We start from the raw sequence: 14,226 nt of genomic DNA on the forward strand, positions 1-14,226 counted from the left end.
CGACAGCCCGGACTTAAGGCAGCACTGGACTTTCCTAGGGAAGCTGAGGCAACTGCAGCCAAAACAGGATTGCTGTCAATGGGGTATTTTCAAGCCTGGGCCAAAACCCATCTATTCAAGCTCATCATGCCACACTTGAGCCAGCTGCACAGCTGAGTACACGTGCTTTCAGCATTGGGGCACTTGGCAGTGGGAATCCTCCTCCCTGAAGCCACACTGGAAAAGAGAGGCTGCACACGGCTGCATCTCTGAGCTCCCTGGGGGGCTGCTACAATAAACATCCCCAGCAAACGCTTCACTAAGTTACACTTTCTTGTCACCGCAATGCAGGGATGTGTTCATCATCCAGGCTTGGGGATTTGCTGCAGCTGGGCTCCCTGATTTGCCTCAGGATGCCTAGTTTCATGTTGCCGATTTCTGCTCAGATCACGCTTGGGTGCCTGTGAAAAATGCCTTTGCAATAGGATTTTCCTCGTCGCTCCTGCTCTTCTTTATGGCAAAACTACCTCAGCAAAATCCAGGCTCCTGAACTACTTTTTYTTAACCAATACTTGTGCTTTCTAATGATGCCACTTCCATCTGCCAGCGACAACATAGCAAGTGAGGGGTAAAGCCAGAATGGGTGAATCCGTTCACCTTTTCCAGTGCTTCTGCCGACTCCTGAACATCGAGTGCACAGTATCAGTCACGGATCTGTTCCAGTCTGGAGCTGATCTCTTAAGTGGTGCTGGGAATGACTCCATCGAGGCTCCCCCTTGCGGCCTCGGTGCCCTCAGTGCTCACTTCAGCCCCATAAATTTAAGCAGCACTCTCTAACCTGGCAAGTCCTCCTGTCCAGGTTCCAGCTTACCAGCAACAAAACCTCCCAGCCCCCAAGCCACAGTCCCACAAGGGCTTCCGTCCCATCAGTTTTATTTCATCTTTGCCTGCTTCAGTTACTGTTCCTCAGCAGCAAGAGAATTCCCATATTCTCAGAGCATACCCTGCAGGCCCTGGACTTCCTGGGAAAGAAGCTATCAGTAAACAGCAAACCCATTTGAGCCTTCCCCAGGGACTAAGAAGACACTTTCACTCTCCACACTGTCCAGAAGGGCACTGCTGCCCACTCGGTCAAGGGACCAATGCACCCCTTGACTTTGGAAAGAAGAGTTGAACACAAGGAAACAGGAAGCTGCACAGCTCACCTCTGACTCTTGCTTCTTTCACTTGTCTCGCTAAGCCAGTTGCTCTAATGACAAAACCAATGTGGAAAGGAAAATTTGTATACAGAGGTCAAGGCAATTCCCCAAAGGAAGAAAATGAAATTATACCCCCATGCTAACAACCAGGGAAACTGAGGCAGTGACCGCAGCTGAGTATTTCCCTGAGTCTTGCTTCAAGACATGTTTAATTGCAGAGATCTAGCCAGCCGGTGTTTTGATGCCTTATCCAGCATCCTGTTTCCTCATTCTGCTCCTGTAGTTGTAGAAGGATGCCTTTGATCACCAGGGACAGGTCTTCCTACAGCTGAAGGGGAAACTGCTGAAAGAAACGGAAGGGAGCAATCCTGGTGGATGATTGCATACAAGAAAGTGCTGCATATGAAAGGGAAGGACACATTTCCTATTAGATGAAAGGAGCTCAAACCTGCTCTCCCTCTAGAGAAGTAGGCAACTCTACACTCGCCTCTCTAATTGCAACCCTCTGCTGGGAAAGGTGCTGAAAAGTATTGCAAAAGGAAGATTAGCCAAGGTCAGGGAATGGCAGGGCTGCAAATCCAGAGGATTGTATAAAGAGATGCACGGTCTGAGATGCTCTCAGGAGAGGCGCTCCCAGCTTGTTCCAAGAGAAAGTAGCAGAGAAAAACCTGAGCCAACCCCCCAGGAACTGGCTGCTAGAGTCGGCCAGAGTAGGAAAACAAAAAAAAAAAAAAAAAAAAAAAAAAAAAAAAAAAAAAAAAAAAAAAAAAAAAAAAAAAAAAAAAAGAATAAAAGACTACAGTACCAAGCTTCAGGAAAGTGAAAGGTCTCTGTCAGAACACCTTGCCAAAGAAAGAGGAATGTGATGTGATGGGGAAAGGGAAGCTCACGTCATGGTCCAGAGCTGATGAGCCAGCAGGAAGAGCACACAAGCACATCTGAAAAACATCACAGGGCTCACATAAACACACACGGCAAACTGCGACACAGAGTGGGGAACAGGGTGGTTGTGGCCGGCCGAAGACTACCTTGTGGGCGGAAAACCCCTCTCCCAGGCGGACCGGCCACCCCTGTGGGGCCGTCTTTCCTTCTCGATGGAGCAGCACTTAGCACGTTTGGGATTCAAGTCGAGTGCACAGGCAGCAGGAGCGCTTGCYGAGCCCGGGCTGATCAAGCAGACGCTGCCCTGCCTGCTGGTGCCCTCTGCTGCTGCAGGGTGCGACAACATAGGAGCTGCACCCCTCTGCCAAAGCTGGGACCGCACCTCTCTGCTGAATACACAACCAMACTCTGCCCCCATGAGTTGTGCTCATCCAGGCCTCTGGCTTGCACGCCATCCACTTTCCTCTGCAACTAGCTAAAGCTAATTATAGCCCCAGTACTTTCCCTCTGGAGCGGTGTTAATTACAACTTGGAGCGCCTCACTCTATCCAAAACTAGTTTAAAATTCCAGCTGTCGGTAAAAATAAATCGAGGGGAGAAAGGTTGTTCTTCACACATCATCTAGCTGCTCTTACAGGGAGCAAAACTTCAGATTCTGAAATCTTTTTCCATTGGCATCTCTTAGGGTCCTTGTTATACAGAGAGCAGATGTACCCAAAGGGGAAAGAGACTCCTAAATCTGAGTAATAAAAGCAAGGTCGCTGCTGACAGGACCTTAACGCACGACTTCACTCGCCATTGTTTGCAACCAGCCGTAAAGAGGTGCAGCCTTCCACTGGACTTTCTAACCACTGGGTGTTGCCAAATAAAGGAAAACAAACAAGCTTGAGACTCAGACAGACCGAAACCTGAGTAAAAAGCGACTGTGTAAAACACCAGCATGCAAAACCTCTCATTCAGAGGCATCGCCTTGGGGGATAGTGATGCGTGCCTTCTATGCAGATCGTACATGACCTGGAGGGCTCCAAGGATGACTTCAGGATTCTCAGAAAAATCAAAGGAGTAGTGACAGGCAGGACTGACTCATAAGCTTAAAATAACCTGTGTAAAACGTGCCTGAGCACAGCAAAGGGAAGGATGTTGCAATTTTTTATGAAAGGCATTTTAAAAGGGCTTTGTGATGCAAGGCAGTAACAGTTAAAAAGAGACCTACATTCAAGCGCCAAAAAGTGCTGTTTAATGACCAAAAAGCCCTCACCAAAACAATAGCCATCCATAAGGAAAAGCCATTAGGTGTGACAACAGGGCAGTTTCCTCGTCAGCCATGGGATTAGCACTGTAAATGAGTAACCCAGCACGGGACGGCTCCGGCTCAGACGCCTGTCTCCACATCAGAGGCTGGAATGCCGAATGGGCTACATTGTGCTCTTACCGTCGAGGTTCTGCCGCAGGGCCAGTCCCTGCCTCAAACTCCGCTGCTGACAGCCTCACCGGGCACCCCTCAGACAGACGGRAGCCTGCGCTCCCCAGAGCTCCCAGCGCTCACTCGTGGTCCGAGCAGCAGGAAAGCAAACAATATAAAGGGCGAGTCGGCAAGACGCCTTGCTGCTCCTGCCAGGACCTTTGCAGCCCCAACAGAACAGGCCGTATTAGGTGTCACAGTTGCGCTGGCCTAGATTACCAGAGCCACACGGAAAGCGAGGACAGTTTGTTTTCCTGGAACGCTCCAGCGATTTCCAGAGCTTCACCAACCACCCCCCCCCCCACCCTGCCCGCCCCACACGCTGCTCAGAAAAAGCCACACAGAAGGGCCAGGCCGGGCGCTGCCAGCTCARCTGCTATTTGAAGATGAGTGCAGGGRACCGCACTTACTGCCATTCCTATTTATTAATGGCCAGCACGCGACCCCCGCTCGACTCCCCGGCCCAGGCGGGCCCCGCCACACCCGGCGGGCCTGTGTCCTTTCAAAGGACACGCCGCTCGCCCGCAGCCGGAAGTGCCCGTTCTCCTTACCGGAAGTAGCTTCACCTGCCAGTACGCGGGTTCTTCCGGGAAGGGCCGGCTCGGCCGGTTTCCGTGCGGCGTCTGTTTTCCGGCGCKCTGCCCCGCCCCGCGCTCGATTGCCCGGTGTCCTTCTCCGGGYGGGCCTTCCCTTTCCTTCGGCATCCCGCGCCTTTCCTTGCCCTGCGCGGTGAGCTCATGGTGGGGAGGGGGTGTGCGCCAGCAGGGGGCGCGCTGGCGCCGGAGCGGCGCTCTGCACGGSCGACTTCCGGGTCTCTGTGTCCAAAGGGATCGGGACTCTCCATGGCGCGGCCGCGCCGGGYCCGGCGGCAGGGCGGCGGCGGAGGAGCGGCGCTGTCCCGGTGAGGAGCCGCGGGCTGCCGACATGGAGCCCGAGACGCTGGAGGCGCGCATCAGTGAGTGCGGCTGCGAGCACCGCTCCCCTCCCAATGGGGCAGAAAGGGGCGGGCGTGGTGGGGCGCAGGGGTGTGAGGGAGAGGGGTTGGGAGTCGTGGTGGTCGTGGCTGCGAGCGCACTTGGAGTTTACGGGAGACACCCCAGGGTTGAGCCAGTGACAGGGATACGGTGCATCAGCAGGGATGAGAGGGCGAGAGTTGGTTCACAGGGCTGCCATGGGAAGGGGCGAGTGGACACGAGTGTGTTTCTCCCATGCTATCCACTGCCACTCTACCCGCTGGAGTTGGCAGGGAGGAAGTCGGATCAACTTTGTCCCTTCACGGGGTGGGAACCTGTTTGATTTTTTTGTCACCATCCTCTCCTGCCGCCCACAGACAAAGCCACAAACCCCCTGAACAAGGACCTGGACTGGGATGGTATAAATGCGTTTTGTGAGCAGCTCAATAAGGAGCTAGAGGGGTAAGTGCTTTGTCCTTTCCTCAGGCTTCTGCAGGTCACAGGCCTGGTTATGATTCCCCACCCAGTAAAATCCAGTGGGATTGTCCCAAGAGCTGAATAGGCATGAAGGCCTTCAAGGTGGTGTAGGTGGGGGGTCCTGGTCCACTAATGGAAGGTTCCCTCATGGTACTGAGGTGTCTTGGTGCCTTACCAGCATCTTCAGCTTGCAACATGTTTTTCAACCCTGGGTTCCCAGACAGAAATACAAGTACCAGGCTTTTTGTCGATAACCGGCGAGCTTTTCTTTTCCCCTCACTCCTTCCAGTCCTCCACTTGCCACCAGACTTCTTGCCCACAAGATCCAGTCTCCACAGGAATGGGAAGCTATCCAGGCCCTCACGGTAAGGGCATTTGCAGGCTGGTAGAACTAGATGGAGGGGCGGGGCGTGGAGATGCTCCAGCTTGACTGGAGAAGCATGGGAAGCTTTGAATTCCCTCTAAGAAAGCCCAAGAGCACCTGGGCCCTTGGATAGGAGAGGGACTGAAGGTGGTTCCACAAGTCAGGAGAGGTTACTTGGGAAAATTTTGTTCCTAGAAGGATCATAGCCTATTAAAGTTGATAGGAAACCTGCTGGCTTTTCTTGTGGTGGTCTTGGCAGTACTGGGTTAATGGTGGGACTCYATGATCTTGATGGTATTTTCCAACCTAAAGGATTCTATGGTTCTTAATCATGTTGTGGATCCCCACTTTGAAACCATGTTGTTTGTGACCTCTCTGAGGGTGTTCCTTTTTATGGGCTGTTGAGGCATCTCTGCCAAAACTGGTCCCAAAACTGGCTTTCCTGTGGGAGGGTGCTTGACCACCTGGGAGGGAAAAGGGGATGTCGCTCTGTGCTTCTGTGACAATAGCCACAGGCTCTGTACCTGGTGAGGGGGAAGCAGGAGGGAGCTGGCTCCTGATCCTGCTGCTGCCTGCATGCTGCGACTCACCTGGCCTCTTTCCCCAGGTGCTGGAGTCCTGCATGAAGAGCTGTGGCAAACGCTTCCATGATGAGGTGGGCAAGTTCCGCTTCCTCAATGAACTCATCAAGGTGGTGTCCCCCAAGGTGGGTTTCAGGGCATCATGCTGGAAGGTACTGGTGCCTGGTGGCAGGCGGGCTTTGGAAAAAAAGTGGTGGCTGAGCAGAAAGGTCAGATACCCATTGGGATGTGGRGGAAACAAGACAGTGTTGATAAAAGATCTACTAATAGAGAAGATCTTGTTTCCCAATGAGTTTTCTGGTGGGAAGKTGAGTTTTGAGGATAAGCTTGACATGATTCAGCCAACACTTGTTAGACCTCTGAGCTCCACTGCATGTCTGGAGTCACCTTTCCCGTATCCCTGTTGCGCTCTGTCTGTGCTGCATGTGCTCAGGAACCTCCCCCAGCTATGTCATGGCCATGTCTCTCTAGGGTGTCCCAACCTGATTGAGACACTCTTGGARGGCAAGCCCAAGCTTGGTCAGTGGTGTTCTGGTGAGTCCATCTGAAGGACCAAGTCATTACCTGCTCCTCTGCGTATGCTACTGCTCCTGCAGCAGAACAAGCTGTGCAGGCTCCCCTATTCAGTCAAGGCAGTGAACACCAGCAAGTGTAGAGTTAAGGGAACACAGACTAAATATGACTAAGGAAAACCTTTGTCTGCCACTCACAGCTTATGATCTGTGATGATGAATAGCCAGGGACATTGACAGCAGCATCCTAAAGTCCTCTTGCTTGGCACTCCAGAGTATGTCCTCTGCCTTAAGCCACTTGCCTCTGATGGCACATGCACTGTTTCTACCACCAGTTCTCCCAGAAGACCTGTGTGAGAAGGCTGAATGATGACTGCATGGCACCCGGTGGGTGCTGGTCATCTCGGGCTCACCATGCTCACCTTGCTCTGGGCCCTGCCTCAGAGACCRTTGCCCACGTCCCTCTCCCAGCCCTGCTGTACCCTCATTTCTAAAGGGTTCCCTCACTGAACAGCTTCTTTTTGCAGGACCTTGCATTGACAAGGTGACAGGAGACCTGCCTGAGCCTTCCCACCTGTTCTTGTGTGTCGCTGAGGAGCTGCTACTGCAGCATTTCTCACACCTCTTGTTTTTTCCTGTGGTGGAAAGCAGACACAGGATAGGATAGGTTGCAAGGCCCTCATGAGCTTTCCTGCTTGCTTCCTCTTTCCTTCTTGTGCCGTTGGGAACGGTCTCACTTCTTCTGGGAGGGTGAGGAGAGGAACAGGCTAGACTTGCAACAACTCAGATCATCTTCAAGCCACCTCTTTTCCTCTAGTATCTTGGCAGCCGGACATCAGAAAAAGTGAAGTCAAAAATCCTGGAGCTGATGTAYAGCTGGACATTAGGGCTGCCTCATGAGGTGAAGATCTCAGAAGCCTACCAGATGCTGAAGAAACAAGGTGAGAGGCAGTGGTCTGGAAGGGAAAGGTGGACAGGTGGTTTGTCCTCCCTCATTTTTTGTCTGGGCAAGATCTGAAACAAGCTTTCCCTTCCCCGTGCCCAGACCCAGGGCATCTATCAGTCTGATTCAGCACCAGGGTCAGGAGAAGGAGCAGGTGCCTTGGGGCCCCTGGCTGAGCAGAGGGAGTTGCTGGTGATGAGTTGCTGGGTTGGAGGGCACATCTGCTTGCTCAGATAGGAGATGGAGCACTGGAAAGGTCTGGAGCTGAATGGCTGTGAGTGCTTTGGCAGTAGATGGTAGAATTTTGTCAGAGAATATTTATGGGGAATGGAAACACAATCCAGGATCTTGGGTAACAGGCGCTAACCCAGACACCCTCAGTCCAGGCTGAATTTGGTGGCCCATTAAGGAAAAAAGACCTGGGTGGCAGTGCCATCCCTGAGGGGGTGAGTCCTCCTAATCTCTTCTTTGGTTTCTACTGCAGGGATTGTGAAGTGTGACCCAAAACTACCCGATGACGCTCCAYTTCCAGCACCTCCTCCTCGACCCAAGAACATCATCTTCGATGATGAAGAAAAATCCAAGGTAAAGGCTCTGTGCAAGGAGAGGGACAGTAGGCATCATCTTCCTGCTCCAGTAACTTATGCCCCCTTGATGTGGAGATTCAGAAAGAGTCAAAACCCCTGCTCCATATGCTCTCCTTCAGAAAATATGTCACTGGAATGCTGAGGACCTGCTCCAGATCATGTCAAAGGAAACATCCAGAGATGGGGCATGTGGGTCTGTTTGACCATTGGAGAACTTAGCTGCAGGATGGTGCAAAGGGTGCTGACATTGGCCCATGCAGGTTCTGGGAAATTTGCTGCTGTGAGCTCTCTAGACTCCTGAGTTAGCTGATCATGAGGTTTAAATCCCAGCCCTAGATGCTGCTGCTGTTATCTCTTCCCTACCCGTAGCATTGCAATGTGCTTATTGCCCAACCACTTATATCCAATTGGACCCATCCTGTGTTGTCTTTCCATCAGAATTGTGTCAGCACTTATGCAAACCTCTGCATTATCTGTGCTGATACATTTAAACAAGCATTGGGCTCCTCTGGGTCTAGTTCTGCACAACTGTGATGCTAGTTTGCTGCAAGAGATACAGTTTGCCCCCAGGGGTCAGAGTGTGCAAATGAGGATTTGTTGGTAGGCAGTAGGACTGTTCACTGACTRTGGAGAGGAAGTGGGAGCTCTTCCTGTTTCTTCACCAACTGCACCTACAAAGAGGTATGTGAAGATGTCTGAATAGGAGTCCATTACAATACCATGGCAATTCTTGCATTAACAAGGCTTGCTTTCTGTCTCTGTACTGCTGTACTCCAAAATCTCCATGGTAGGTAAAGGGCAGGCAGGAGCCAGTTTTGAATGCAGGGGATCTTCAGGGTAAAACCTAGCTTGCATAACCAAAACCACAATGGGAAAAGGACAGGCAGTTGTACTCCTCTCCCTGGTTTCTGATATCCCACAAGCTCTTGTGGCTGGGCTTTCTAAACAGTTTGAATTTTCCACTGCCCCTGCCAGACAGAGGTTTGGGACAGGGGCATCTATTGGCTCTAGTGTTGCAAGAGTGATTCTGGCTGCCATCCCTCAGCTTGGGCTCTCAGGTACCTTCTCTTTTGCAGACGCTGGCTCGCCTCTTGAAAAGTTCCCATCCTGAGGATCTGCGGGCTGCCAACAAGCTCATCAAGGAGATGGTTCAGGAGGTGTGGCTGGGGAAGAGGGGAGCTGGGGGGGTCATGGTCTGGGTGGCGAGGGTTGGCACCAGAGGAGGAGTGGCTCTGTGGCCGTATGCAGACATATGGAGCTTCTGCCCAAAATTTGGCTGCAGCAGCTGCAAAAGACTGTTTGTGTGAGTTCTGCCATCCCCTGGCTACTTGGAGGAATGGCTCTGGGTCCATTCTGTGGCACAAGCCTTGCTGCAGCACTAGATCTGCAACAATTCCATCCATGTTTGGCATGTTCCTTCTCAGAGATGGCTTGGAGTTTTCCACTGAAGTGGGAGCTGTTTTGAGGACAGCATTGCTGCACTTTAGTCCAGGATGGTTGACTGGTCTGGAACTTCCTTCTCTCCAAATTAAGACATCCTTCCCCATGTGCTTCCCCTCCAGGACCAGAAGCGCATGGAGAAGATCTCCAAGAGGGTGAATGCCATTGAGGAGGTGAACAACAATGTGAAGCTGCTGACAGAGATGGTGACAAACTACAGCAAGGGGGAGACAACGGAAAGCAATGAGGACCTAATGAAGGTGAGGAAAGGCCATCCCAGAATTCTCCCTGGGCTTAGCAGAGATGGGTGACACTTAGCCCCTTGTTCTCCTGCCTGTTTTGTACTCCAGGCTGAGTCCTGAGCAGCAAGATGCTCACTTCATCACTGTTTCTCATCTCCCACAGGAGCTGTATCAGCGCTGTGAGCGCATGAGGCCCATGCTTTTCCGGCTCGCCAGTGACACAGAAGACAATGATGAAGCTCTAGGTAAACATATCTGGCCTTTCTCATTCCTRCTGAGACTGCCCTGGATGTCAATGGAGCCTGATGCAGGCTGCAGCAACAATGGTGAAAACTCTCTGCAGTGGCTTTGTTTGCAGTAATTTGGGCTTTGCTTTGAAGAAATAGACAGACTTGGGTTGTAAAAGTTACTCTCTTCACTATTTTCACACTTACTTTCAGCCGAGATCCTGCAAGCCAATGACAATCTGACACACGTGATCAATCTCTACAAGCAGCTTGTACGGGGAGAAGAGATCAATGGGGAGATGGTGGCCGGTCCCCTTCGAGGTGAGGAGACTTAAGGAATGGGGACAGCAAGGTCAAGCAGAGGGCCCCCATTGCTGGTTTCCTGCAGTGTAAGAGAAGACTGAGAGAAGTGGAAAGGGGAAATTTGCGAGAGGTCAGAGTGGGGCTGGTGAGATAAGAAAATGGCTTGTGGAAGTGACTAGTGCATAAAGAAAGGGAACTGGAAGGGAGAGCAGGGGGCTGTAAGGAAGGATGAGAACTGGCTGAGCACACTACATAAGGACTGGATAAGGTTTCTGACTCTCAGCTTCTTTTTTTTTGCAGGCAGCACCTCAGCACTTGTAGATCTGTCTGGCCTGGAGCTTCCAGCAACATGCCCTTCCTACCCAGCCTTGCCCACCCTTTCAGGTGGCTCAGCAGTCCCCGTGCCTGACCAAGCTGGCTCTGTCTCCTTGCTGGATGATGAACTCATGTCTTTAGGTGAGAAATCCAGAGCAAAAGCTCTTAATTCATTGGCTCTGGATAGTCTGCATAGATGGTTCTTCTTTGACAGAAAAATGAACAAGAGAGAGCTCTGGTAGAAGTGAATAATGAAAGACAAAGAGGTGTCCTTCATTTAGTGTTAGGGAGAGGGAGGGAAAGACCCTGCTGTTATTTTGAACTTCAGTCCCATGATGTTTTCCTGGATAATCAGAGAGAGCCTGTAGGAATGTGCCCACTGATTTTCTCCAGGAAAACTGAGATATTTGCCTGGCAAGTAAATCAAGAGTGATACAACGGCTATCCCCAGATGGGATCACAAGGGTGGGTCACCCCCAGCTCCTCATGTTTACTGCTTGCTGGTGAGGTCATGAGCTGACAACASATGCATGGGACTTTCAGAATTGTACACATGAAACTGTGTGAGGTGCTGGTCCTAGAAGGCTCTAGAGTCCTGCATTGCACAACAGAGTGTCACTTTCCTAAGAGAAGTGCTTTTGAGTACAACAACATCAAGTAGACAACATGGTCAGTCAGACTTGTCAGCTCAGTAGTATTCATTTTTCTGCTAATTGCTGGGAGAACTAAACTATAAAGGAGGGTATGTGGACAGAAAAAAACCGTTATCACCCTCCTGGCTCTCCTTTATGCAAGGATGGGGGCCAGAGATGGAGAACACTTTGGTGATTCTGCCCTGCTACTATTGTGTCTTATTCAGGCCACATTTAATGCTCTTACTCACTTGGTAGGTAAGCTTCATGTTGGCTTTTACTCCTGGCAGGCCTGAATGACCCAGCACCACATCCTATCCAGGCTAGTGACAGCAGTGGCTGGAACAGCTTCCAGGTAATGTGCAGGGAGCTAGAGCAAAGGGAGGAGAGGGTGGTAAAAGCAATAAATGTACGTAGGGAAACACACCATGTCTGATGGTTGGTGCTGATACGCAATCCTGCTTGGGGRCTCTTCTCTGCACTCTCTTCACAGTCATCAGATAGCAATGAGCTCAGTATCACCCCTATCACAGCAACACCACCAGTCAAAGCAGATGCCGGTGCATCCTCCCCCAAACCGTCTCCTAGTATCAGTGGCCTGGATGACCTGGACCTCCTAGGCAAGACGCTGCTGCAGCAGTCTTTGCCTCCAGAATCTCAACAAGTGCGATGGTAAGCACTTGATAGTGCAGTCTCACATCTCTCCCCGTTGTTCCTGTTTCTGGGGTGCTGGGCACTGCATTTCAGTGCCCCATTCCACTCCTTRCTCTCTCTCTCTCCCTACAGGGAGAAGCAGCAGCCACCCCCTCGGCTCACCCTGAGGGATCTTCAGAACAGGAGCAGCTCTGGCACCACAGCCCACGATCCCAGTGTTCCACCTGTACTCCAAAGTATTACCCCTAACCCCACGCTGCCCCTGACTTCAGAGCTGCCTGCCCCTGCTACACTTCCAAAAGCTGCCACCACACCAGCAGGAAGTACTGGAGTCCCACCACGGGCTCCTGCCACTGCGCTGCCCCCGGAGATCTCACTGGCCAACATCACTGTGCCTCTGGAGTCAATCAAACCCAGTGAGCTGGGGAAAAAGAGGGGGGCAGGCATGGGGGGAATAAACCCTGCACACATGGAAGGAAAAAAAATGAAGAAACTTCTTGCTTGTTGGATTTTGTAGAGGTTGAGGAGGAATGATGATTTTGTCAAGTTTTCGTCACTTGTATGGAGTTAGGGTGATGTGGAAAGGTGCTGTGGGGCCAATACCCTCCTGGCTGACTGCTGCCTTTTCCACAGGCAGCATCCTCCCTGTGACAGTGTATGATCAGCATGGCTTCCGTGTCCTCTTCCACTTTGCTAAGGATGCCCTGCCTGAGAGACCTGATGTGCTTGTGGTGGTGATTTCAATGCTTAGTACGGCCCCGCAGCCCATCCGCAATATTGTCTTTCAGTCTGCCGTCCCTAAGGTAAGACAGCTGCTAGGGCTGAGGTCCCCAGACTGAGCCAAAGTATGATTCTACTGCAGGAAAGGCAGGGTGGGTGGAGAGAGCTCTGTGGGCATGGGAGCAAGTTCTGTTGCCTTCAGATTTGCACCTCTTTGTTTAAACAGTGGAAGCTTTGCAAGTACAGGAGCAGAGCTTCTGGCTTCTGGGTCACTCTCAGGAGTGTGGTCACTCTCTCCTCTCTGCTCCCACTCTCTTTCCTCCCTAGATAATGAAGGTGAAGCTACAGCCTCCCTCAGGCACAGAGCTACCAGCGTTCAATCCCATCATCCACCCCAGTGCCATCACCCAAGTYCTGCTGCTCGCTAACCCACAGAAGGTAACAGCATCATCCCTGGGGCATGAGCAGAGGCTGGTCTTGGTGCTTAGGCAAAGCCTCACTACCCCTGTCCCTGTTCCCCYTACTCAATAGCGTCTGAAATGTGAATGGTTTGTACCTCATGCCTTTCTTGCCCTGCTTCTGACTGTTTACCCTTTTTATCCCATCTCCAGGAGAAAGTGAGGCTACGGTACAAACTGACCTTCACCATGGGAGAGCAAACCTACAATGAAATTGGGGATGTGGACCAGTTTCCCCCACCAGAATCCTGGGGAAACCTCTAGGGCCACATGTTGTAGGCACTACACTGCAGATTCCTTAGGCAGCCAGCCCTATGGGGCTGCAGCAGCCTGAGGAAATGGGAGGGCGGGCAGGGGCTACTGCTCATACTCTATTCTCCAGATGGCYGGGCAAGGGCCAGAGGGAGCATGCCTCAAGGAGGAGAGCAGAGATGCCAGGAGATGTTCATTCCCACAAGACTAGGAGTGGAGTGGAAAGCTTCAAGTGTGTGAACAGTTGCCTTCCCTGCTCTTCTGAAGATGACACTCCCTCCCCAGTCTGTCCAGCTTCTCTTCTAATCCTGCTTTCCCGCTTTAGGTGCATAGGGCAACAAGGACAGGGAGCTTTAACAACCTCAGCCTAGGACAAGGCCTAGCAAAGGAAGATCCTTTTCCTTGTCTATCCCCTCTGCTCATCCCAGCCCTTCAGCTGCTTTGTGCTCTATGATGCTCTCTCTTGTCCCCCTTGCCCCTTCCTTGGAGCTGGGCCCCAGTGATTCTRTGTCTGGTGGGATCACATGGGAGCTGATGTGGAACAAGGCTGGGCAGAACCTCAATATCTCTCCAGCACCAGAGAGTAGACAGCTGCCCTTGCTGGGGCAGGGGGGAGGGGGGGGTTGGTGTTAGGGTGAGTGATCATCACATGTCTCTGTCCTAGCTGCTTACAGAGCTGTTGGTGGGACGTTGGGGCCTCAGGGGCTGGGAAGGGCTTGCTCTGTGTCTTCCCAGCTCCTTCAGCTGRCATTCTGAACCCTTGCAGCAGAGAAGCCTACACCATTCCCACAGGCTTTATCATAGCCAGCTTTGGGAACCGTGGCCAGAGAGGGGCATGCTGTGTGGGTTGAGTCTCCCTGCAGCCTCCTGCCAGATAGGGAGAGGAAGCAGCACTTAGGCTTCCTATCCATGGCTGGACTGGAGAGCTTGGTGGGGCAGGGAGTTTTCTCAGCTCTTCAGTGTCCTCTCGAGGAGCGGTGGGTGATGGGCTGTGAGTCAGGAGTCGGCTGGGCTCCCGTCACCACTAAGCTCTACACTGGGGTA

At 52.0% G+C, this 14,226-nt stretch overlaps 2 protein-coding genes across 7 annotated transcripts in view; one reads left to right on the forward strand and one right to left on the reverse strand.

Annotated features, from left to right (window-relative positions):
• Positions 1 to 4,911, reverse strand: part of LGALS2 (galectin 2) — an 18,721-nt gene extending 13,810 nt beyond the window's left edge. For 2 of the 6 annotated variants that reach the window (XM_057387931.1, XM_057387899.1), the window contains exon 1: positions 3,933 to 4,047. Coding sequence is in view for 1 of the 6 variants with exons in the window: in XM_057387884.1 (XP_057243867.1) it covers positions 4,074 to 4,475 (402 nt within the window). In the remaining 5 variants the exon portion in view is untranslated. Of the gene's footprint in view, positions 1 to 2,206; positions 2,332 to 3,932; positions 4,048 to 4,073; positions 4,478 to 4,852 lie in introns of those variants that run through there. The other 4 variants (XM_057387954.1, XM_057387924.1, XM_057387884.1 and 1 more) reach the window with 3 other exon arrangements.
• GGA1 (golgi associated, gamma adaptin ear containing, ARF binding protein 1) lies at positions 4,419 to 14,220 on the forward strand. The gene is made up of 17 exons (XM_057387873.1): positions 4,419 to 4,477; positions 4,853 to 4,937; positions 5,242 to 5,317; positions 5,924 to 6,022; positions 7,227 to 7,350; positions 7,837 to 7,937; positions 9,016 to 9,096; positions 9,502 to 9,639; positions 9,785 to 9,866; positions 10,062 to 10,169; positions 10,452 to 10,607; positions 11,389 to 11,453; positions 11,592 to 11,770; positions 11,885 to 12,168; positions 12,386 to 12,555; positions 12,800 to 12,910; positions 13,084 to 14,220. Exons 1-17 carry the CDS (start codon positions 4,447 to 4,449, stop codon positions 13,192 to 13,194), a joined length of 2,001 nt encoding a protein of 666 aa, XP_057243856.1. The 5' UTR covers positions 4,419 to 4,446; the 3' UTR covers positions 13,195 to 14,220.
• Positions 14,221 to 14,226: the final 6 nt, after the last annotated feature.

Source organism: Malurus melanocephalus, unplaced genomic scaffold (genome assembly GCF_030028575.1).
Source record: "Malurus melanocephalus ecotype Western Australia unplaced genomic scaffold, MMel_1.1 scaffold_17, whole genome shotgun sequence".
Taxonomy (NCBI): Eukaryota; Metazoa; Chordata; class Aves; order Passeriformes; family Maluridae; genus Malurus; species Malurus melanocephalus.